This window comes from Branchiostoma floridae, chromosome 8 (assembly GCF_000003815.2).
Source record: "Branchiostoma floridae strain S238N-H82 chromosome 8, Bfl_VNyyK, whole genome shotgun sequence".
In the NCBI taxonomy this organism is placed as follows: Eukaryota; Metazoa; Chordata; class Leptocardii; order Amphioxiformes; family Branchiostomatidae; genus Branchiostoma; species Branchiostoma floridae.
Window position 1 is genome coordinate 24,698,971 of NC_049986.1, and position 25,512 is coordinate 24,724,482.

Here is a 25,512-nt window from a genome sequence, read left to right on the forward strand (position 1 = left end):
TCGTCTTTCGGCGGCAATGAGTGTAATGGCGGCCGAAATCTCGCACATCCCGTGGTGACTTCTCGCGAGATCTGGGAAAGCTAGCGACGTCACGGGAGGCTAGCGCTGTGATTGGCTAGGATAAACAACAACTACCGACCGCCATTTTTGATGCGTATTTATCCCGAAAATTTCTGCCGTTTTCGGAGATTTTGCGGGCTCAAAACTCATATCAAAAGGAACCAAATTTATGCTTGATGTTTTTTACTTCTGTCACCTCTTATGTGAACACTTTATTTTTCCGCTGTGTTGCCGATAACGAACTTGAACGAGGTCGGGGATTTCCCGTGCACATGCACCCGGTGGGCACATGTTTCTGGTCATCGTGTTTTGTTTTGTATACGATGATTGATGATGAAAACAAAGACTAAAGTTGTTAATGTCTAGACAAAGTTAGTGTGTTTTCTGATTAAGTTATTTCTCTAAATAACAACTTTTAGTTTGTAGTGTTATAGCGAGATCGACCTACCGCCAAGTTTTCGAAATGTGGCAGGGCAAATTTGCATAACTGAGACCTTGAAAAATGGGTTTTAATGAGATTATCGTATGCGAAAGGGCGCCGACACACATTGTCAACAATCAATACAATAGCAAAACAAACAGTGAGCGGCTTTCTGACTGTGGACGGCGTCCCCAGCCTCTAGCGTCAATACAAAACACAAAACTGCGGTTTACATTTATTGACTTTGTACAGATTTCTCGGCAAAATGTGGGTACCAATTCTTTTATGAGGACGGCCTCTGTTTGCGTTCAAGCCGTCCAAAACGAAATGAGACCGTCAATGGACGGGTGGACGCCCCTCTGGCGGAAACACTGCGTGAGAGTGACATGAGTAGTCTCCGTTTTAGGCGTAGAGTCTGGATTTAGTCTCCGTTTTAGGCGTAGAGTCGGGATTTAGTCTCCGTTTTAGGCGTAGAGTCGGGATTTAGTCTCCGTTTTAGGCGTAGAGTCGGGATTTAGTCTCCGTTTTAGGCGTAGAGTCGGGATTTAAATGTTCAAGCTGGAGATCATTGGGAGGAGATTGATTGTCCGCGTTACTAAATGACAATTGGGATAATCATAAACTTGAAGTGAGCTGCTGTTGTGATCATCAAGATCTGTGCTCTGAGCCGACCCGCCCCAAGGCAGGAATGAACTGTCCCTAATCTGGTACACGTTTGGGATTGGTGTAGTCACAAATAAAAAAAGTTTAAGTTAAAGTTTGCCCATGCATCTACAGACGCATAGGGTGGCGCCCATCTCCACTTCTAAGCCCTTGGGCCACACATTTGTGCAAGTCACTACAGCAGGGGGCTGGTCCGCTGGTAGTGATGTGTGTTTAACTTCCATACTCTTCCTCATTAGTGCTGAGTGCTAAGCAGAGAAAGCAGAATGTACCATTTTTAGAGTCTTTGGTATGACTCGGCCGGGGATCAAACTCACGACCTACCGAATGCAAGGCAAACGCTCTACCCACTCGGCCATTGCACCGGTAGTCACAAATGGACATACAAAAAAAATGTCAAGTGGGGAGACCTTGCAGGAACTGTTGTGATCAACAAAGGCCGAACCGGAATCGTGGTCTGGGAACAACTAGAAACTAACTTAAGTGAAAAACGCAACAAGTAATGAACTGTCCCTACCTACTCGTGGAACTGTTGTTGAGCATATGGAAACTTGAGAACTAGGGCATCCTGCAGGGGACGAAACGTTAATGACACCCGGCGACAGGGGAGGTTGGTAGTCTCTACCAGACTCCGTGTCGCTGGAAAACCGTAGAGATAAAACAAACAGAGGAGTGTATCTGGCTAGGAAACAGTACGCGACCTACCAGACTCCAGGTCGCTGGAAAACCAGCGGTCGCGGTCGCGTACTGTTCCCCAACCAGCTACACTCCTCTGGCCAGCTAACTGACCTCTATTTGTTTCTACGGTTTTCCAGCGACCCGGAGTCTGGTAGACACTAGAGGTCGCGTACTGTTCCCTAGCCGGCTACACTCCTGCGGCCGGCTTACTCCTCTAGTTGTTTTATTTCTTCGGTTTTCCAGCAACCCAGAGTCTGGTACACACTAGAGGTCGCGTACTGTTCCCTAGCCGGCTACATGGGAAACAGGTTTTCTGCGCGTGGAGAATTTGCGCGTGCGCGTGAAAAATAAAGTTCCTGAAATATGTCAGAAAATGTGCAGCAAGGAATTCTAAGGCAGAAAAATTTGATCCTATGATATAATTTCCCATATGTAACCAGAATTTTTGGTTTGAAGAAATCCTGATTTTTAGATCCCTTGGGAATAGGTTCATTTGCATATTTTGAACAATCCAAAATCCCATTAATTTCACAGAAATACATGGAAAAATTACTTGTATGAGGTTTTATATTGTAAAATGTTACAATTTGAGGTTTTTCTCCATTCTAGTAGCTTCATTTCATCTTTTTTTTAGCAAATTGTTTCACGCGCAGATTTCAAACTTTTTTGTGCGTGAAAACTTAACATTTGAAAATCACTTGAAAATCAATCAGTTCGAGATTTTGTACCCTAGAATGCAACAATACAATACTTAATTCCATTCTGTGCCATCTTGTTTTAGCTTTTTAAGTTTAAAACTGCAAAAACTTTTTGAATGCTAATTTGCATATTGTCACGCGCACATTTTTCACGCGCAAGTTTTCACGCGCACATTTTTCACACGCACAAAACCCCAACCCGCTACACTCCTCCGGCCGGCTTACTTCTCTGTTTTATTTCTACGGTTTTCCAGCAACCCAGAGTCTGGTAGACACTAGAGGTTGCGTACTGTTCCCTAGCCGGTGTTCCCTAGCCGGCTACACTCCTCTGGCCGGCTTACTTCTCTGTTTTTTTTCTACGGTTTTCCAGCGACCCGGAGTCTGGTAGACACTAGAGGTCGCGTACTGTTCCCTAGCCGGCTACACTCCTCTGGCCGGCTTACTTCTCTGTTTTATTTCTACGGTTTTCCAGCGACCCGGAGTCTGGTAGACACTAGAGGTCGCGTACTGTTCCCTAGCCGGCTACACTCCTCCGACCCACTTACTCCTCTATTCGTATTTCTACGGTTTTCCAGCTACCCGGAGTTTGGTAGAGACTACAGAAGTCATCAAGGCGTCACGCTTGTCCTTGTCATTGTACGGGCACGAGGAGGCAGGATGATGGTCCGCTTGTAGGGTCAGACGCCACTTGATTTAAAGGTGTATATCGGCACGTCTAACATCAAATCTTCCAACATGGCCATTCTCACTTTCCTCTCATGCTTCTTCTTCTTGTAACCTCCCCCGACACAAACTGGCTCCAGGTGAAAGGTCACCATTACAGACATGCGCAGAATAATTAGAATTTTGATGCCATTGAAGATGGCTTGCAAAAGTAAGTGTAAGAAGCCTTTTTGTTGGGAAATGGCATTTTGGAGCTGGAAATTACAGGTTGGGGTTCTGGCTATTTTATTTTGTGAGAAAAATGGGCTTTCTACCATGTTTGGAGTGTTGTAGACAGTCTATAATAAGTATAGTTTGGGTGTTATCAGGGAGGTCAGAGTTTCTTATTCTGTTTGTGGGGGCACTTTGCGCCGAAACAATTGTCTTCAAAAACGCCATACGCACTCTTTAGAAGTCAGACTTCTTGCCTGCCAATGTGAGATTTTAACCAACTAAACCTCAGATAGGTGACTTTTCACAGCCTTTTTCTTACATGTTTGGTATTTATTTGAATGCTAGGAGCCATTGGAGAGTCTGTGCCCTCCACGTGTCTTTTTTAACCTCCTTGACGTAAGAGAATTGTCCTCAAATACGTACATGTGCGCCCACTACACCTCCTACACAACTTTGTCATGAGCTAATCCTAGTGAGAGGATCTGCATGCTCTTTTCCGTAAGGCGTAGGCAGCCTATTTTCATTTCCTGTAATTCGTAGGGAAAGCCATCTTATCTAGTAGACGTAATTCATGGCGAAGCGACAAATTTACCGTAATTGCCTTCCTTGATTTAGTGTAATACGTAGGGGGTTCTTCTGAATTCAGCATAAATCGTTGTCGGGCCCCCCCAGACCCTCTAGATAGTGAGACCACCCGTGAGCTTGTTACCTCTGCTCTTGCACAGGGACACAGCCTATGTTAAAGAAATATAGCCGCAAATGAGGCGTTTGGCGATTTTACGACATTAGGGGAAAATGGCGTCCCAATTGGCCCATTCAAACCTCCCGCCAAACTGGGGCTCCAATTAAAAGCCCTTTCCTTCTCAGACATGCGCATTTGGTTGTTTTCCACTGAAAATTGATCAAGGAAGGCGCCATTTTTGGAAGGAAGAAATTTGCCGCTAGGAAAGTCAATTTTTGAGTTTTTACGGGATTTTTTGGGACATGAGCATGTTCAGAAATCCTCTAACTTTGACAAATTGTAGATAAAGTTCACCAACACGTTCGCACTGGAGATAAAAACCAAATTGTGGATGAATTTGTTGTCAACAACATGGTGAAAACGGCATGACCGAACGCGCTGGTGTTTATTTTAGGCAAGTTGAAGAGCGAGGACATACCGTCGGCATTCTCCCTTGATGTAGGCCACACTTAGTTGGGAAAATGTATACTTTGAGATGTAATTCGCATATATTTGCCAAAGTATTGACTTTTTGGGGTAGAGTAGTTAATTTCCAACCATTTAGAGCCAGATTACGGAAGCCGCGAGCCCTAATGACAACCATGACAAGCCGCGCGCGGCCCGGTAAATTGAGTCCAGCTGGCCCACGCCGTGCCGTGGTGGGAACACTTTATCCGCCCACACGGGGCTCGTCAATAGGACTATAAGCCCCGCGACACCTTTTCTGTCCGGGATAACATATAGAATGCATAATTTCTTTGTTGGAAGAGAGGCCAGATGCTTTTCCACCAAGAAATTTGTCCGATTTTAGCAGGTAGGATAAGAAATCCACCGCCGGGAGCAAATGCATCAATGACCCCATTGTTAATGTTTCCCTGTGTCTTGGTATGCAACTTGCTAAACTCCCTCAGCTCAATTGGGGTCGTTGGATGATGGCCTCGACGTGTTATTATAGGAAATTATAGCATGATTTTGTAGAAGAATCTTTCCCCCTCGAAGGTGAACGTTGAAATGACCAACATAATTAAGGTTCTGTAGGACGACGCCCCTATTATCCCTCTCAATCTGTGATGCGTCGGTCCCGAAGATTGGGCTGTTCCAAAAAATAAAAATAGGGGGGGGGGGGGTGATTACACAGGACTGGACTCTGGACTTAGGGGGATGGAAATTCCTAGGACTCTTGGACTTAGGGGGTTTTGTAGCGTTAGGACTCTTGGACTTAGGGTGTTGGAAGCTAGGACTCTTGGACCTAGGGGGTATACAGATTGGGGTGTAATCAACCCCCCCTTTATTTTTTTTGGAACGGCCCAATTTATGGCAAGGTCGCCAGCTACGAGCTGATCCAAATTGTGTGATGTTGTCAGGAGTAACTGTGCCCGTGCTGCTAAATACGAACTCATGCGGCCAGAGTACTTCCCTTTTAACCTTGTCGTGCACTTTACGGGTCAGACCGCTAACGGGCTTAGTGGTCTTACCTGGCGAAGGTGTCTCCTCGTTGTTGAACTGCACCTTTGGTAGGGGAGCCGCTCGGTTGCCTGCTGGCCACGGAGCTTGGGCAGGCAGGCCGGCCGCGTTCTTGGCGGCATCCAACAGATGCATGGCCCGTAACTCTTGCAATGTCGGGTACGAGTTATCGTAGGTCATCTTTCCGGCTTGCTGGTGCTGTGTCGGGGCTGGGAAGTGTTGTTAAGTCTCCCGTCCTGCTGTTTCTTTCATCTTCTGTTTTACTGAGTCATCGCAAGGACACTGTCCGGAACGCAAGCAAGATGGCCGCCGAGATCTCGTTGGTTACCGCGAGAGGGTGGTTGAGTCGAAAGGCGGGAAACTTTGTTGGGAGGGGGGTGGCTGGTCGACTGATCCCGGGGGCTCCTCCACCGCTATGCAGATGAGTCACGTCTAGCTGCAGCTCGTCCAATTCCCGGGTGAGGTCTTTAAATCGTTGTTCGAAGAAATCTTCCAAAGAGACTCGTTGCGGTGTAGAAGTTGCCGGCGGGGCCGCGGTACTGACAGTAGTGAAGGGGGTCCCAAGGTCGTACTCCTGATATCTGACTGGAATCGAAGCCTTCCTCTTTGGTCTGGTCATGGCCACCGAAATCAAGATGTGAGTTACGCTTGATGCGACGAAAACAAGACAAAGTCCGAACAATTCTGTCCGAATTAAACGGTCCTGATGCCTTTTGCGTCAGGGAGAGTCTCTATTAATCTGTCTCTCGTCCGGGGCTCTACTGCCACACTGCGCATGCCTGGTCACGTGGCCAAATTTTCTAGGATAATGCCTCATAGCCTTTCCTATCATTGTTATGCTCACTACTAGGGCTGGGTATCGGTACAGTGTACCGGTACAAAATCGGTTTTTCTTATTGGACCGGTCCAGAAAAACCGGACCTGAAAAAATTAGGTGGACCGGATGTTGGACCGATTAGAAAATTAACAGATTATTCTATCAGGCATTCACATGTTTTGGCGCTTGCAGGTGGAAGAAAATAACAAGAGTGAAGTAGAGTAGAGTTTATAGTAATTTCTAGCAAGTTTTACAGCCAATCGCACAGGAGCAGTTGGCGTTGTAGGATTTTAAAACGCCAGTGTAAGTCTAATACTCCACCAAACAGATTTCTTTGTAGTGAAATGGACCATTGGTATGAGTCATACTGAATCAGGTTCAGGTCCGGACCTGGACCTGATCCTTTGGACCTGAACCGGACCTGGACCTGAATTTTCTGTACCGGTACCCAGCCCTACTCACTACTGTCGCCGCTGCCGTCTTCACCGCTTTTGACGCTTGGTGCGACGCTGGTGTTGGCCTCGGAAGTGGCGTAGCTCAGAGAAGCCAGCTCATCCCGCAGAGAAGATTCCTTACAGGCTTTCTCGTTTTGCGGTGATGGTGCGGAATTTAGGTCGAATTGGAGTGGATTGTCTCGATATAATTTGCTGCGATTTTTTCAGCGATAGTTCTTCTGCACCCGGAGCCGCAGTGCAGTCTGGGAAGTTTGGTGAAGTTCTCCACAATTCCGCCAGTAGGCGCAATTCTACCACAGTTATGCTATGGATCGCCTGAGGACGCTTTTCTGCCATTACGCATTGCGCTATACCTGAGAGATAAGAGCAGGCTGAACCGGAGGTATGCCTTTTTACCTCAACGAGACCTGCACCTCTGGGTGCCACTTTCCGGCGATATCGGGATGACATGAATGAATGACCTTTATTGTACATTTGTGCTCAAACAAGCTAAGTACAGGTCGTAGCGCTAGTGATAAGGTACAATTTTGACAAAAAAGGTGTCTTATCATCTCTACATATGCTAATACATTCAAGTATGTACAAGTTCAACTTCTTCTCGCTTCTTAAAACAGTTATAAACATAAGGACAAATGGAATCAATAATATATGGCTTATCTAATTGCATGAGAAATATAAATTTGGGAAGGGACGTTCAGACCTGGCTGAACTTGCGGTCGATGTGAAAATGATGTTCTTCGATGTAAGGCCAACACGACCCCTATGACTCAACCTGTGCTTACCGACGATTTCGGCTTTAATATACAAGGACGTGCGTTCGGACAAGACCCAGCTGCGTTTTTGCCGGCGATTTCGTGCTGACATGACATTCACAAGGACGGTGGCGTTCGGATATGGGTCCCGACAAGGTAGCACAGTACAGTTTTCGGCCTACGGGGATTCCTATAGTTAAGGACCACAAAGTGACTGACATCAACGTGGGTAAAATTATACTAAGGTGCATTTCCGAAGCAGCAGTTTAAAGTCGAGGATATATACTACAAAATAACGGAAAACCGAAAAGTTATGTTTTTCTTTTAACCCTCTTTGAAATGGGGTCATACCGGGCCATGCAGAACTGCAGCCTACTCACCGAGGTAAGCAGTTGTTAAGGTCACGCGCATTGATACAAAGAATGGGCAAAACAGCATAATGTTATACATTAAATACAACTTAAGTTCGAAATGGCTAATCTACCTAGTAATAGTACAAGAGTCAACGTGTAATACGGGATAAGAGTGGGCTTTCATTGGAGGAATTTCTGACGACTAGACATTCTTTAATATATTTATTGAACTAGCTTCCAAGTGTGGGGGGGGCGTGCTTAAAAACACAGTATGAAACAACACTGTCAAATCTCATGAAGGACTAAAATATGGATAAAATTTGATTAATAGGACTGATAGTGTTTTATACAGGCTGGTCGAGTTATCCGTCCAATATCTGCCTTTTCAGCCCACAAAAAGCAAGGATTTTGTGAAACAAACGCGCTGATAATTGGGATACTTTAATGAGACACCATTCAGTGAAAGAACCGGCTTTTCCTTTCTTTGCGGGTGTTTCCCCCCCGGCACACAATAGACAGCACTCAGCCTGTCCGTGCACAACTGTAATGACAGGCTAAGCCGTCCGAAGTGACAAAAACTCATGTGATAACTCTTTTTCTCAAAAGTAGAGTATGTGCAAGGTGGTATGTGCCGTTGCACGCAAAGGCAGAAAATCACTTCATCGCTCAAAAATGTGATTTAACAAATTGCAAACTGCGTCTACAGACACTTCTGTACCAGCAATACTATTGTTAAATAGCCGGAGGCGCTGAAGAAGGTGGATTATTTCAGACGGGCGTCTTAATCGAACAAGTGAAAAACATGGACAAATTTTGCACCGATTCCTGCCACTAAACAAACTTTATCTTCAAAATTGTTTCCACCTCAACTTGAAAAGTTTCGACTTATTTACTCCTGCTTTTGTCAAAGAATCAGTGCGAACTGTCCGTCTTGCAGAAGAAAGTCATTGCTGGACAAAGACTGAAGTTGACCAGTCGAGAATTTAGGTAAGCTCAATTTGTTGTGTTGGACATTAAGGTTCAACTTTATTCAGAATGACTTCTACCAAGTTGAACATTGGTGATCTTTGAAGTTAAGATTCAGAATAATTATTGTTTAGAAACCGTCAGAAATTTGGAAAGAACTGGGATTATTAGCGCGCCACAAGAACCATATGAGATTTTAATCTTCATTGCAAACACCATGGCAGTATGCTTGTGAGCCTGAAACTGTCCATTGTTGGCAAAGGCAACAGGGCTAACGGTATTCTAAAACGAAAAGACGGCTGTTAAAAGTAAGGATATTACAAACCATCCAGAAAATCAATTTCTTTACGGTACACTTGTTCGTTACGAATTACGAAACGTGACCCAAATCTAACGGAAGTAACAATAGTGATCGAATTGCAATTACTCAATATCCGCTAGAGGCCCCTCTTGAGCCGCCAGAGCTTGACTATAGCACTCAGGCTGTCCCAGTGGGGTAGTCAGAGGTTAACAAAGAAGTAGAAGAAGAAGAAACATACACGTCAAACAATCGCTTGCATTGCGAAACCTTCCGGCATAACAATTACAGTACTACACACGCTTCCATCTCAAATCCTTTCCATATCAGGAGGATTGCGGTGCAAAGGAATTTTTTTTAAAATTCACTTTGCCAGATAAGACAGACGCAATGGTGACGCACTCAAGTTATCGACTTACATCAACGCCACCACTATACATATATATACAAGGACATAAACATATTTAACTAACTAGGCGAAATACAAAATGAAGGAAGATTTAAACAATACTGATAACAAATGGAAATCAACTGATGCGTATGACAAAAGTTGGTATGCGCGCTTGTCCGATCCCCTACCCCAGTAACAGGGATTTATTATATACATGAACACAACTTTTGGGGGCCCAAATTGTATTTTGGAAGGAACTCTTTTAGACCACTCAGAGTAATACAGAAACGACACCATAAACACGTTTGCATATATTCTGTGGAGGAACCAGGGACAAACCAGCAGGACTTTACCCTCGGAATACATCCACAAGTGGGTTAAGAACTGCTCTGATAGACTGTTGAATGACGCTGAGCTATCAGTGCTTTCTAAAGGCTTGAACCGACACGTGCACGTAGTTGAAATCGTCACACAGACCGAGCCTCAGTGGCATGCCGCAAAATCCCTGACAGAGAAGCAAATTTGCTACTTTTCAAAAGTCCCCATTTTTTTCTAACCCTTAAACTGCCAGAGTTTCAGCCCTATAAAATGCTATCAGTGCCAGAACTGCTCTGATAGACTGTTGAATGACGCTGAGCTATCAGTGCTTTCTAAAGGCTTGAACCGACACGTGCACGTAGTTGAAATCGTCACACAGACCGAGCCTCAGTGGCATGCCGCAAAATCCCTGACAGAGAAGCAAATTTGCTACTTTCAAAAGTCCCCCATTTTTTCTTAAGTAACCGAGGATGACGCAGTCCAACATTTCTAAGGAGGAACAAGAACCTCTCAATTCACCACGGCGGGACAAAATCGCAGTGACTTTACTAGCAGGCAAAAGAAGATTGACCGTTGTTCTCAAATGAGAAAGACTAAAAACAGAAGTGCTCGGAGTTAATTGTGGACAGCAATACATACGTTGGACTTTATAAAAGGGATCTAACCTCCAAATATAAGGAAACAAAACTGGTGGCAGTGCTTCATAATGTGTTGAGAACGAAAATGGGTTAAACAGAAACTTATATAGAAGCTATATCTAACACCAGAAGTTCTATGGTAGGCGTAAAGCCCCACCGCAACATGTGTGATGGTACTGATACGTTGACGATACTCACGTCGAACTTAAGAAGGCGTACGCCAATAAGTTTACAGAACATGCCAACAAACTTAAAGGGAGGGAAAAGATCCGTAGTCTTCCTTGACACTTTGAGTATTGTACAAGAGGATGCACGGGTCCCTGCGAGTGAAAATCTAACGCGAACCCACCCACATACTGACCAATCTGTACATCCTTTGGAACATAAGGCTAGTGTTCTCCGAACCCTTTTTCACGTGGCGGAAAGAGTAATAATTGAGCCCGCAGACAAAGAGAAGGAGAAACGTATCAGCATTAAAAACCTACGGTTACCCTACATAGGCTATAAAAATGGCAACTGCACCCAAACGGCCACGATCCAGCAAATATAAACAAATACAACCAAAACTGTAAGGGGAAACACACAGACATCGTGCGACTTCCGTACGTTAAATGAGTGGTAGAAGGTTTAAGGGCACGTCTCAAAGAAGAATTAATACTTGACATGAGATAGAAGCCTGGTCCAGGCCTTTCAGAACCCTTCGCAACATCCTGGTAGAACAGAGAACAACCCCCAATTGAGAGTGAATATGGTGTTGTGTACCATATGCAATGCTATATGGTATCATATACAAACCTACATTGGGGAGACTGAAATATCACTTCAGCTTAGGTTCAGCGAAGAGAAGAGCCCAAGTCGGACATCTGTAGAATTTTCTCAACACAGAACAAATAATGAATTCTTATATATTGATCGTTAAACGATTTAGATTTACATTGGAATTATCAGTTCAGTTCGGAAATCCATCAGGTGACACTATATAGTTCATCCAGACGACTCTGTCGCTCAATGCAAGTGTTAGACACCATCAACTACTGTTGTGATTTATACTTTAGGGAGATTACACTTTTAAAAAATGCTAGTGACTTATTTGTCCAATCGGTAAATTCTTCTGCCCGCGGCAGGTTCTGGTCAAAACTCATTAACTCGATTTACACGCAGATGTTTGGGAACCTTGCTCAAAAACGTCATCTATAGAAAATAAAGCTGTTCATTTTTCTTTCCTTATGGAATATCGTTTAACTCTTCGCGAAGAAATTATCTGTTTACCGCCGAATGTACTTTCCAAGAAAGCTAGAAGATGCGCGAACCGTATAATTATCTCCGTAATTACTGCAGCCTGAGTGTGACATCTGAATCGTTACACATCTAAATTCGATCAGATTTCAACTCTCTCTGATCCCAGGCAAGGCTTCTCTCCTCGCGTAGACATAGATGCAAAAGTGAAAATCTCTTCTTTGCTAAAAAAAAGTGATTAAATCAAACTATGTCATGCCTATGCCCACAGATACATACATTACGCTTTCTGAACAGGCACTATTAGCGTTAAATAGCCTGAGGCTAATGATTACATATCTCACATGTGATGGTAGCATCTCTTTGACATGGAGATTGGACTAACCCGGCAAAAGCTAATATTTGGATCAACTTTAAATTCTGAGTTTTGACAAATATGCAGGGCTTGAGTGGGGTGGCGAGACAGTGTGGAGACACTAACATATTAACAGGGATTTTCCGATAGACCCATCCAAAATCTCATAAAAAGTTCACAAATCGTCGCCTAGGCCTCGCTGAATTCGAAGTTTATCGCAGCTTCAAGGGACCCACTAACGCCGGCCGAGCTGCTACAATGGTCCAAAGCCCGCGTAAAAAGCTCGCGTAAGAAGATGAGGAGAAGAAGAAGAAAACGCCGGTCATAAGTAGTTACGGCCTAAAATGCCCATATGGAGCTCGCTGACACGTCGACCAAGCTTAACTTTTGATTTGTAAAGGGGGCTTTTAAACCCGGTCGGGCTGTTTGCGAAAACGAAAAGCTTTTCAAAAGTCTACAAAGTTGTGCAACAGTTGTGCAAAGACCAAAGTGCCTTTTCCATGCCGAAACGGCTTGTTACGATTCGCGCGATTTATCTACGATTGTCACGATGAAAAATATTGTGCACATACCGTTTTGTGTCGTAAATCCAACCGCCTCCAAATGATAGGAAACGCTGGAGTAAACTGTTACCCGAGCTCTATGTTCACGTAGGTTCGGGTCAGTCGCAATGGCGAAAATATTCAGTATGCAGAGGTTTTATATCGTACAGCGGAAAAACAGGTTCTGGAGGTCAGAGGTCACCAAGCAGGATAGTTCCCGGCATCAATACTAGTAGTCCATCCATCATACCCCTTATGCTTCAATGGGTCACGCTTTTCACCGGCGCCCGACCAGGCAGATTTTGGGAACGAAAAGAATGATAGAAAGACACCAAAGTACACAAAATGTAAGAAGAAAAGTTATGGGCATGATTGGGGCTCATTTCTAGATACACATTTTCATTTTTCGTTTCGTAAAACATCCCGGCCGGGTCCGGTTTGGAAATATGACCAAAAGTAGCCCCAGAAGACCTGCACTTTTGTCGGAATGTATTCAAGACCGACTTTCAAGTATTCCAACGTTCATTTTCTTGTTTGTTTGTTTTTGGTTGTTGTTAGATAGCCTCGTGATATATTTCGACCCCGGTATACCTGTACGTTACGGTTCAATATGCACTGGTGCCCGTAGGGCTCCCTAATTTGTCCGGTGGACTGCCTGATACCGGGGTGCCAGTCGGTGTTTGGACGGGTAGCAAATTGCTACGTAAGATTTAGACTTCTTCGTGTCATCACTACACGAAACTGAACTAATATCAGTAATACTATTTGTACAAGTTTGTCCACTTATATGTCCAATCTCGACTTTTTCGTCCCATAAGGTTGTAGTGAAAACTCATCAACTGCCCAAACACGCTGATAATTGAGGTACTTTAATGAGAGATTTGTTCAGTGATAGAACCGGTTTTCCCTTTCCTTTCTCTACTCCGGCAAACAATAGAAGCCTGCCCGCACAACTTACCGAATTTTAGTGCAAACTCGACGACTAAAGCGATAAAAAAGGCAACGACTTTTCGTCCCCGTGCACAGAAGAGTATGTGCACGCTGTAACACGCCGTATCAAGCAGTTTTATTTCATATTTCCATATTCAAAAGACATAGACTAGTACAGCCCCTCTATATATAGGTCGGATCAGAATGTAAAATGTGGCCCTGTGCTCCGTAACTGTTGTATCATTTCAGCGCATTATTTTCTATAACTAGACCACAGTCAGAAATAGCACGTATCGCAGGAAAGTTAACCAAATGTTCAGATCTTGACCATAGCGACTCCGCCACTTCACTAAGTCGTGTTGGGCGCCTCATCGCGGTATTGTAACCTCCATGGCAGGGTCTTTAATGGTGAAGTGACCTAGGACAAAAAGAAATGGCCAGTGTACTTTTGTGTACTTTAAGCCAAAGAAAGACGGTTAAAAAGGACACAGAGAGCCTGGTATGGAGGCTAGAGGCATTGAGTAGTTAGCGCCACGTACTCCTTGCTTTTTTTCTTCGAGATACCGGGTTTCAGGGCAAGGCTCATTTGCTTTCGGGTCAAGATGGCGCTGTTTTAGACTGAAATTCTTCCCATTCCAGGTCAGTGTATGGGCAATGTTGCCTTTTAGGATTTGAATTTTTAGAAGAAATTGTGTTCCCGTGTTAGGATGTGAAACTTAAATGTTCTGTCAGGGACTCCAAGGACACGTTTCCGATCTTCTTGTACTTGCTGACATTATTACGTTCATATCAACAACATGTGAAAAATACTAAACAGCCAGAATAAAACAGCCATCCGAAAAATAAAAGGAGCAAAGCCTGTGTTCTGAACGTCTGAACTGCTCGGGAAATTACCAAGAGCTATACATGACAAGAGCATAAAGTAAACAACATGAATCAGGTAAGCTATAGAAATCATCCAAATGTCAAGACGCTTCAAGTTGCATCCAGTAGCCTTCAAAAGTGACTGAGAATTAGTCTTAAGACTAAGGTGTAAGCTGTTGAAACCCAGAGCAAGCCGCTAGGGACCCCAAACATATATCACTTCTTTCTTACATCACAAGCTATCTGCCACTAAACAATCAAGACGATAGCATGCCCAGGTCAAAAGATACAAAAAAATCGATGTTCTGCGACAGTACCAAGGTCACACAGTAAGGGGCCCAAATCGCCCTAGACCTTCATCTTTCCAACACCTATACACATCATATCATTATGTGTCCATCCAAAGGTTCTAGAGTGATGGTGACCACAAATAACCAGAAACACAAACAGACAGACACAGACACACGCACAGACACCCCAAAAACTATACCACCATTTTTCATGGAGGCAATAAATGAGTTCTTATATGGCAATCTTAACCGAGCTACTGCAGAAACCATACATTAGTCCTGTTAGACATGTTGGACACCAGCAGCTACTGCTGTGTCACAGTAGGACTAATGTTTAACTTAGGGGGAGGCACTTTTCCACAATGCTGGAGACTTATCTGTGCAATTGGTAGATTTTCCAGCAAGCGGTAGGTTCTTGAGAAAACTCACCAACTCAGACACGCAGATCTTTGGAAACGGCATTTGATAATAAACCTGTTTATTTTTCTTTCCTTGAGGATCGATCGTTTACGTGAAGAAATCATCTATCTACCGCAATAGGGTCTTTCTGAGAAATCAGAAGAGACAAAGGAGGCACGAACCGTATAATTATCTCCATAGTTACTGCAGCCTTAGTGTGACATCTGGGATCGTTACACATCTAATTTCAGATTTCAACTCTCCGTGATCCAAGTCAAGGTTCCTCTCCTTGCGTAGACAATGATGCAAAAGTAAAAAATCTCTTCTTCGCTCAAAAAAAAAAAGAAGATTTAATCAAACTGCGTCATGCCTATGCCCACAGATACATAACACTTTCTAAACAAGCTCTATTAGCGCTACATAGCCTGAGGCTTATTCAAAGGTGAGACAGGTGGTTTATGTAAGAGTGTCGTCTGGATCGACTTAGTGTAAAGAAAATGCATCGAAATTGCACCGTATTCCTGAGACTGAACAAACTCTATTTCCTAAACTTGTCTCGACCTCGATAACCAGAAGGGTGCACCAGCCGCAGTGCTGATGGGCGGTGTGAAAGACCACCTCAGTAACAGAGGAATGTAGCGCATGAGTTGTGTAATCTATTTATTTCTACTGAAGGGTTATATATTACTACTGCTACTGCCAGTCAGCCTATACAGACTATGAATCTGCGCAAAGCAGCTAACGGAAATGGCATCTACACCTTGGTAAAACGTACGTTGGGTAAAACCCAAGACCTGCTTGAAAACGTCGTCCGATTGGACTCCAAATCGTTTGTAAAGAAATCCTAGGGCCACATATCCAAAGCGTACAATGAAGGGTTTATATTCGGATAATGATATCCTTGCTTCTACTCTAATTACAAGCTTTTCAACAGTCTAAGACGAAAACAAACATACTAGTACGAGATTTGTCCCATTCAAGCCGGTTCCAGAAAAATACGTTTTGACACCATAAGTAAATGCCTAAACGACAACAAACGACGTTTTCTAGATTTCATAATGGGCTTTGACTCGTTTCGGACAAAGGGTTTGCATCAGGAATATCGGGTGTATCTACACGATGGCAAAACATTCGTTGGGTAAACTCGAGACCTGCGTAAAAACGCCGTTCGATTGGACTCCAAATCGTTTGTAAAGAAATCCTAGGGCCACATATCCAAACCGGGCTAAGTTAAAGTTACATGGGCGTCTGTATCAGACGCTTAGTCGTGTTTTCATCACCATTTCTGTAGGGCCTTTTTTGCTGCACATTTGTGAAAGGCACTACAGCAGGGGCTTGTTGGCTGATTGTAATGTTTATCAGCATGTTCTTCCTCATCAGTGCTGAGTGCTAAGCAGAGAAATAGTCTTCGGTGTGACCCCACCACTGTGTGACATCCCGGGTAAATAGCCAAACTTTACCACAAAGGGCACAACCCGCCGTACATGCAAATACGTGCTGTCTATGTCATAAAACGTGGGCAATCTTTTGGGATCCGTAAACGGTAATACCGCCTCCGTATGAACTCGTAAAAAATCCGAAGGATTTCGGAGCACGCAGACACGCCGTAGAACTTTACGTGCAGGCAAAACTTTGTGTGCCATCGGGCTGTGGATTCGCCCCCCGTACGCGCCAGTACGGGCGATGCGCCTGCCCTGTACAGCCTGAACGTTTTCAGAAATACGTGGCGGACGTGGCCGCCCCCCCCCCCCCGCCCACAAAAGAAACAAATTGCACTTTATCTATTACACCGGTCAGGGAAAGCTCTGCAAGTGCCTTTTCATGCAAGGGCATAACGTTATGGACATGCATGGCGAGTATCGGCTTGTCACAACCTAGCCGGTCTGAAATATGGCAAAAAAACTGAAAAATTTGCGAGATTCTTCTGAACTCTTGTGTATTTTATGTAGGATATGTATATATAATGCACATACCTTCCTGTATGATCTAGTTGGGAATCCAACCGCCTCCAAGCGATGGGAACCGCCGGAGTAAACTGCGACACTCCCGAGCTCTACACGCAGGTGTGATCAGCCAAAGTCGTCAGAAGATATAGCAGAACACGTCAAACTTCGGTAGGTCCTTTCCAAGGAAGACACAAAAGGATATGTTACTATTTCTATCATTCTCGCCTAAGGACAACACAGGTGAATCATTGTAAGTCTAACTGGTCAAATCTCTAGTCTTCTGTACTTTTAACTCTCACTGTACTTGCGTCAAGCATGGGTCACTGTGGGGTTGGTTCACTGCGTCATTGTTTGTTATAATCTCCGAGTTCGTATAATCTACGTAAAAGTATGACCTAGAGGACTAAAAGATACACAAACAATTGGAAAATTAGTTCTTTATCTCGGAAATTCTTTCAGTATCTTACAAACCCCGCAGTGACGCAAGCTTTAGACAAGTGCAGTGAGAGTGGCTTCTGTCTACGCGTATAGTCATGGGCGCAAATCCGCAAAAATGTCCTCTTCGCTCATGAAACTTGGTTTGATGTACGTAACTACGACGTGCGCGTCTTCAGAGACATAACAGGCAGGACTTACGGCTAAAAATGCAGACGGGTTGTTCTTTGCACGCGACGTTTCAATCTAACAAGCGAAAAGAATATAAAATATGCAAGGATTCGTGCCTCTTAAGCCGCTATCCAAGCTTTATTTCCGAACTTGTTTCTACGTCGAAGAATGAGGCACATCATCCGATCCGCAGTGTTGCAATATGTCATTATACGACAATCCATTCTTCATCTATTGCCGCAGGGCGCCGTGCTAAGTTAACGTCTACGAGCGTAAACACGGCGAGATTTGTCAACTTTCAGCCTGATTTTTTTTCTTAGTTAAAAACTGAAGTCAACAAAGTTGGAAGAATAGAAAAACAAATGAACCTCATACTCTATCTGCAAGCCTTCTCTTTAAATAGTGGTGAGCGAGACTGAGATCTAGAGAGTTACCTCGTAACTATTCTTAAGTAGGTCAACCTTTTAGGAAAAGACTGTGTCGCCATAGGAAACGCGTTTCAAACTTCTAGCGCCTACTACTTACGTTTTATATTGCGAAATCCCAAAAAATTAACGTAGTCTCCTTCTACACAGTTCAGCAAGGGAGTCAACAAACTCACTTTCCCGGCACAATAGAACATAGCCAACGTTAAAACCGAAGACTGCAAGGGAGTCTAGTTTCCCCCTGACAAAACGTCTGGGATATGGCGACAAAAGACCCCGGCATCACACCTGTATGGTACGGTCCAATGTGCACTGGTGCCCGCAAGGGATGTAGCCCAGACCGGGCACTGAAGCTACCCTCCAAGCAGAGGTAAGGCTCCGGCTGTTTCTTTTAGTCGTTTTTATCGGGCTTTCTATTTTGTATTGTATCTTGTATTGTCAAAACCGCACAATACAAGATACAATACAAAATGGAAAGCCCGATAAAAACGACTAAAAAAAACGTTTAAAAAACAGCCGGAACCTAACCTCTGCTTGGAGAGTACTCTGAAGCCACAAATTTGTATCGATGAATTGCCGAATACCGGGGGTACCCCTCGCGTTTTTTCGATGTTTGGCTGAAATGCGTGTGTGTGTATTATAGCGACAAATGAAAGTGTTTCTGGATCTAAAGTTAAGAACTTTTACTCTCACCAGTGACCTATTGTTGCTAACCCGATTAAGCCACAATACTTGATGTGTTTGACGACACCATTCCAACAAACCGCGATCGCGATTAGAACAAAATTGGATTGGTGAACGTCGTGACGTAACAATCGAAACAGCATGAACATGTATGGCTGAAGAATTAAGAACTTTAGTTTTTTGTCTGTGAAATTGTTGAGCGCTCTGTAGGACTGCTCGATTGCAGCTCTAGTGTAATGAGCCGTAAAACTTTACAGACGTTCTTCGGCAGTGGTTATTGATCATTTTTGAATGAAACATTGCTAGATGATATCATTATCATTCAGTCGGGATGTCAACGAAAAGTCTGTAGTCTTGCTGACGTCATTGCCGCCCCTGGGCCGTTGCTTAGTTACGATCCGAACACAAGGCACACGGCCATTTGAGCTTACTCCTAGTTGGCGTTCTAGATTATTACGGTGCAAAGTCCGCAAAGCGAAATGTCGTGAAGAGAACGGAAGATGGGAAACTCCATCGCCGCATGAGTGGAAAGCGAGACATGATCGTCTGAAACGTTTTCTTTCAGTCTGTCTCTTTATGTAGGCCAAGCTATTTGTCAAACCGCGCGTTATCATTGTACATGTATCTGGAGAGGCGAAAGAAAACCTAAATACTGGGTGCGTTTTAGATGGTATCCTGACAACACTCGCGATCTACATTCTTTGTTCATGGACAATAAAGAATTGACGAAATCAAACCTTGCGTCTCACGATATTCAACACTAGTTTTAGTCAGTCAGGCGCCCGTCATCAGGGTGGATTCAAAACAACAAGATTCTCCCATACGTCATTATACGACAATCCATTCTTCCTCTATTGCCGCAGGGCGCTGTGCTGAGTTAAAATCTAAATACGTCGAGGTTTGTCTACTTTCAGCTGATGTTTTTTCTTAGTTAAAAACTGAAGTCAAACGAAGTTGGAACAAAGGAAAAACAAATGAACCTCATACTCTATCTGCAAGCCTTCTCTTAGTGGTGATCGAGACCGAGATCTAGAATGTTACTTCGTAACTATTCTTAAGTAGGTCAACCTTTTTGGAAAAGACTGTGTCGCTATAGGAAACGCATTTCAAACTGCTAGCACCTACTACTTGTATTTTATCTTGCGATACGTACGTGGATACGTATACATGAGTTTAGTTGTTGAGGTAAAAGGCGGTGGAAGGACAAAGATGGGTTCCGCTTTCCAATACTCTGTCCTAGACACGGTGGATAACACCCCACTGCCGCACAGCGCAGTGCTATATTGTCCTCGTCTATCTTAGAGCAAAGTTTAGAAAACAGTATACTTGAACCATCACTATTTACCTTGTGTAACTTTTGTGTTAAATACTGTTCTATACAGGATATCTACGTACCTGTTCGGGTAGTGAGCTGGCTAGAAGCCGTCTCAAAGAAATGACACGATCAACAATTCCGGAGTAAAATATGACACGTCTCGACTCCGTGAAGGTCCGCGCCAAAAGAATGATCAAGGATGCTCATCACAGTTATGAGTTTAACCAAATATAGCATGTCAATTAGCCATTCGACCAATCAGAGAGAGATAGAGAGATCGACGTAGCTGGAAGCGGTCTCGGGACGGTTTCTCAATATACGACTAAACTGGTCAAACAGCAACGGAGGGCTTTCCAAGATGCTAGCTAGCCGGAAGCTATAGGTGTGTGTCCTGTTATGTATCTTTGTTATGAAGTACAACAGGTGGATCATTTTTTGGCTGAAAATGCCTTTGTGTATTATAGCGACAAGTGAAAATGTCTCTGGATCTAGAGTTAAGAAGTTTCACTGCCACCTGTTGCTTCTAACCCGATTAAGCCACAATACTTGATGTGTTTGACGACACCATTCCAACAAACCGCGATCGCGACAAGAACAAATAGGATTGGTGAACGTCGTGACTTCCGCAATATTGGAATATCATGAAAATGTATGGCTGGAGAAAATAAACAAAGCTTAAATAGCTCAAGCTTTTACTCCTTCAGAAAGTCACCACTTTGTTCTTTATAGGGGGGGGGGGGGACCAGAATTAGCGCCTGTGTCTAGGGCCCCTGGTAAACAAGGCTTTAAACCATTAAAAGCCTTTCTTTGTGGGATTATTTTCTTAAATCTGGGCAGTTTTGGAGTGGCTGCTGCAGGAAAGATCCTATACTTGTTGAGTTAGTTGTATAAAATGAGTTTTCTTCCTCTAGGGGGTTTTCGCACCCCCACTGAAATAGTGGTATCGTCGCCAGATATTTGTTTTGAGCGAAACGGGCCAATTCAAGGGCTCTAATTAGGGGGGTCTATCAAAAGACTAGACGTATAGAAGTTCTTGCAAATGAATTTGCTGAGACTGGAGATAGTAGGCTATGATTTCAGGTTAAGTTTGCATGGCTGGAACTTTTTCTTCTTGAGATAATTGCATATTTGTTTGCATATAACTCTCCCATTGGATTACATGTATTACTGGAGAAAATTGTAATTGTTGCGTCTCTTCTATATAAACATTAGAAAAACAGGGGGTCAGCATGCTCAAACTCCGAGGAAAGCTCGCTAACACCACCTTGGACCGAAGTTTACTCCTCATTCTGCCCACAGGACCCAACACCTCAAATCCGTTCAGACGTCATTTTAACCGCTGAACCGAGAACATCTAGATCAGACTGGGAAAGCTTATACCTCTTCCAAGTCTTCAGATTGGGCCAAGATTTTAAGAAAAAAAAGGACATCTTTTAAGATTTCAGGCGCCACTATATAACCGTATTCCAATTTTGAGAATTATACTGCGCAACTCAACTATGACGTCTGCCCTTAAAGTAAGCATTATCCAGGTCTTTGGTATGACCCTTGCCGCCATGCAACCTCCTGTGTTAAAGTTAGGCTCCGGCTGTTTTTTTAAAATGTTTTTTAGTCGTTTTCATCGGGCTTTTTACTTCGTACTGTATCTTGTATTGTTAGGTTTGGGCAATACAAGATACAATACAAAATAGAAAACCCGATACAAACGACTAAAAAAAGGCTCCGGCTGTTTCTTTTAGTCGTTTTTATCGGGCTTTCTATTTTGTATTGTAGCTTGTATTGTCAAAAGCTACCAATACAAGATACAATACAAAATAGAAAGCCGACTAAATAAAAACGACTAAAAAACGTACAAAAAACAGCCGGAGGCTAACCGGAGAGTACTCTGAAACCACAAATTTGTGCCGAATACCGGGGGTACCCCTTGCGGTTCTTTACTGGTAGTTAGCGGCTAAGATATAGACGAAAGTGAAGTAATAGGACTAATACTTTTCACGGCAGTTAGTCGACTTGTACATGTATGTCCAATCTCTACCTTTTCGTCCCACAAAGTTTTAGGGAAGACACATCCACTGACCAGACACACTGATACTGTAAATGCGTCGAAGTTCGCGGGAATCTAATTTCGAGTTAGACTTAGAGGGAAAGTGGAGTGTTCGCGGTGGATTTAAGTTCGCGGTAGTGCCATACACTGTAGTCACATACTGTAATGGAAAAAATGTTCGTGGTGGTTTTAAGTTCGCGGTAAGACTGCCTCGCTAAAACCGTGAACATAAAACCACCGCGAACATTTCTGCATGTACAGTAATTGGTATACATTAATGGGAGATTTGTACAGTGAAAGAACCGGTTTTTCCTTCCCTTTCTCCTCTCCGGCGAACAATAGACAGCAACCCTCCGCCTGCCTTAGATTTCCTTACGAGCGTCCGAATTTTAGGACAAACTCGACGACTAAAGCGACAAAAGCAACGACTTTTCGTCCCCACAGTAGAGTGTGTTGTTGTTATTATTATTGGGTGGCCCGAATACTCTCTCTTCGCAGCCAGGGACTGAATTGTGAGGGTCTGGAGCGAGCTGCCATTCGGCGCCACTCAGGTGACCTCAATACGACTGTCATGTGATTCAATATGGCTCTCCTCAAACACAGGACCGCCATTTAACGTCCTATCCGAGGGATGTCCCCTAACTGAAACTAGCTTTATATTTCCACCTGAGTGAAGTGAGGAAAGTCGTGTCAGGTGTCTTTCCCAAGGGCACAACATCGGGACACATCAGCGGTTTCGAACCCGTCATCGAAAACAAATTTTTGAGCAGGGCGTCGAAAAAAAGTGGCCTCAGCTAAAATACAAGCAAAATGTGCCCTTCAAATGCAGGAAACGAAGTTTAATGGTCAAGATTTCAAATTTTTCTCTCGGTGTCCCTTGCGACGTCGACGGCTTACGCCTCCGGCGCCCACGACGCTAAGCGCTTGTCATCATAAAAACAATTACAGAAATTTCGTTACATTTAGCCTACTAGCAAAGTTTGTCTCTCAAAATGAAGGAAATCGTTTTTTTTTTAAAGATGGTCCAGATTCTAATATTTCCCCGGACCTACCTTACGACGGCTCCTGTTTTTGGCGCACGGAATCGTGAAAATACGTTTGGGGAGGGGGCGTCGCCCTCAATAACTTGAGCTAAAAGTGTGTTTGCAGCATGAAAACTCATCTGTATCGGCACATTGACACAAGAGGAGGTTTGATACTTTCCTTCTTCACTACCAAATGAAGCTCACCTCAAGTACGTAGACCTTCTCCAGGAGAGATGTTGATTCAATTTATTTCAATTGCAACTGCTTTAAAATGCATATATCACAAAAGATAACACACATTAGCCTCTACCAGGCTCCGTGGATCGGTGGTCTAATTGTAGAAATTGGACAAATAAAGTCAATAGTACGCTAGGGGAGTCGGCCGGAAAAAAAAAACATTGTCCTCACCACGAGATGACTCTATTTGTCCAATTTCTACAATTAGACCACCGATCCACGAAGCCTGGTAGAGGCTATACATATATCCCAGAATAATGTAAATTAATGTACCGTTCACTTGAAAACATTTCCTGTCGTATGGAGAGGACGTTTCGCTGTTGTGTTACCTTTGCTCGTACAGGGTGACCCGAAGCCTAGAGTATGTTGCTGATTTTTACGATTTTACTCATTAATATTCGCTATCGTGCTACTTTTGTTCTCAAGCGTTTGAAAATTTATCAGAAATAGTATACTTTGTGGGAATCTGGTGTGAGAAAGTAGAAATAACAACAAATATAATCTGACTGAATTCAGGTCCTCTATGTCTATTTGTATATTTTCTATTACACCGGATGGGCTCACTTAAGCACCAGGGTCTGTTTGCCATTGAAACCTTTTTGTCCTGACTTACTTCGTGTTATGACAAGAGTGGGTTTGGCATCATTCAATGACATGTACACTTAGTCTCCAAGCAGACCCTTCGGTGCCTTAGAGATAATATCAAAGCTGGCAAAGGAGTATAGCCGGCCAAAGGGAGTCAAACGGTGCCGCTATACTAGGTCCCTTGCCAGCTTTGATACTATTTCTAAGGCACCGTAGGGTCTTCTTGGAGACTAATGTACACTGTGCATCTTGGACAACTCTGTCACATATATCAACAATGACGTCACCACTAGGTGAGAAAGTACTTTTATATACCAACATTGACGTCTGTCTCAACCTATATCTAGACAATGATTAAAACCAGATGTTTATATTCTAAAGCTATATGTACATTTGTAGCAATATACTTTAATACTACATAGAATATAATCCAAAGAATCAAAGCTGAAATGAGTATGTCCATAACGAGCTTGAGCATCCCAAAGTACCACCACCCTAAAATACGTTAACGTTGGATTTCTCATGAAGCACGTCTTAGCTATAGTATGAGTTGGACGACATACAAGCCCCGAAATCTCCCAGTCCGTACGGACGGCGTGCCCAGCTCCTGTTCAGTCGGCGCCCCTCCTGTGTCCCCCCGCCCATTTGGACAGCGTGCCCCGCTCCTGTTCAGTCGCCCATCGTCACCCCCCCCCCCCCTCCTGTGTATCCCGGCCCGTTAGCTCCTGTTCAGTCGGCGCCCCTCCTGAGTCCGCCCGCCCGTTTGGAAGGCGTCCCCGCTCCTGTTTAGTCGGCGCCCCTCCTGTGCCCGCCCGCCCGTTTGGACGGCGTGCCCAGCTCCTGTTCAGTCGGCGCCCCTCCCGTGTCCCCCCGCCCGTAAGCTCCTGTTCAGTCGGCGCCCCTCCTGAGTCCCCCCGCCCGTTTGGACGGCGTGCCCCGCTCCTGTTCAGTCGGCGCCCCTCCCGTGTCCCCCCGCCTGTCAGCTCCAGCTCAGTCGGCGTCCCTCCCGTGTTCCCCCGCCCGTCAGCTCCTGTTCAGTCGGCGCCCCTCCTGAGTCCGCCCGCCCGTTTGGACGGCGCGCCCCGCTCCAGCTCAGTCGGCGCCCCTCCTGAGTCCGCCCGCCCGTTTGGACGGCGTGCCCAGCTCCATGTTGAAGCGGTTCTGCACGATGTGCACGGAGCTCAGGTCCTGGTGCGACAGGTTCAGCTGCACGGGCGTGCTGGACGGCCGCAGGACAAACTCTTCTGAAGGGAAAAAAGCACATGTCATTGATTTTCCCAATAGATAAATCATAGACAGGTAAAGCAAAGTCATCATTTGCATACTATGTATATCATTATGAATATCTTTGCCGAAGCTACCTGTATGCCTAAAATGATGGAAATCAGTTGTTCCTTTCTTCAGTTATCATCTTTGGAATGTCTTAAGAAAAACGCCCATGCAGTTCCAAAATCAAACGT

The 25,512-nt window shown here is 44.2% G+C and overlaps 2 protein-coding genes across 11 annotated transcripts in view; one reads left to right on the top strand and one right to left on the bottom strand.

Moving 5' to 3' along the window:
• The window catches only part of LOC118421718 (latent-transforming growth factor beta-binding protein 2-like), a 42,044-nt gene extending 21,687 nt beyond the window's left edge, over nt 1-20,357 (bottom strand). For 3 of the 10 annotated variants that reach the window (XM_035829210.1, XM_035829209.1, XM_035829208.1), the window contains exon 1: nt 5,593-6,343. In XM_035829210.1, coding sequence (XP_035685103.1) covers nt 5,593-5,703 — 111 coding nt within the window. In that variant the 5' untranslated portion in view covers nt 5,704-6,343. Of the gene's footprint in view, nt 1-5,592; nt 6,344-12,732; nt 12,828-17,158; nt 17,307-20,241 lie in introns of those variants that run through there. The other 7 variants (XM_035829207.1, XM_035829206.1, XM_035829203.1 and 4 more) reach the window with 6 other exon arrangements.
• LOC118422041 (proline-rich receptor-like protein kinase PERK13) lies at nt 7,945-25,300 on the top strand. Its single transcript, XM_035829546.1, has 2 exons — nt 7,945-7,989; nt 24,635-25,300. The coding sequence occupies exons 1-2, from the start codon at nt 7,945-7,947 to the stop codon at nt 25,298-25,300; spliced, it is 711 nt and encodes a 236-aa protein (XP_035685439.1).
• The last annotated feature ends 212 nt before the right edge of the window (nt 25,301-25,512 follow it).

Bases quoted from the DNA above. Each gene is read 5' to 3' on its own strand.
- LOC118422041 (XM_035829546.1), top strand. From the start codon at position 7,945: ATGGGGTCATACCGGGCCATGCAGAACTGCAGCCTACTCACCGAG. The intron at 7,990-24,634 runs GTAAGCAGTTGT...GAAATCTCCCAG, and splicing joins ACTGCAGCCTACTCACCGAG to TCCGTACGGACGGCGTGCCC.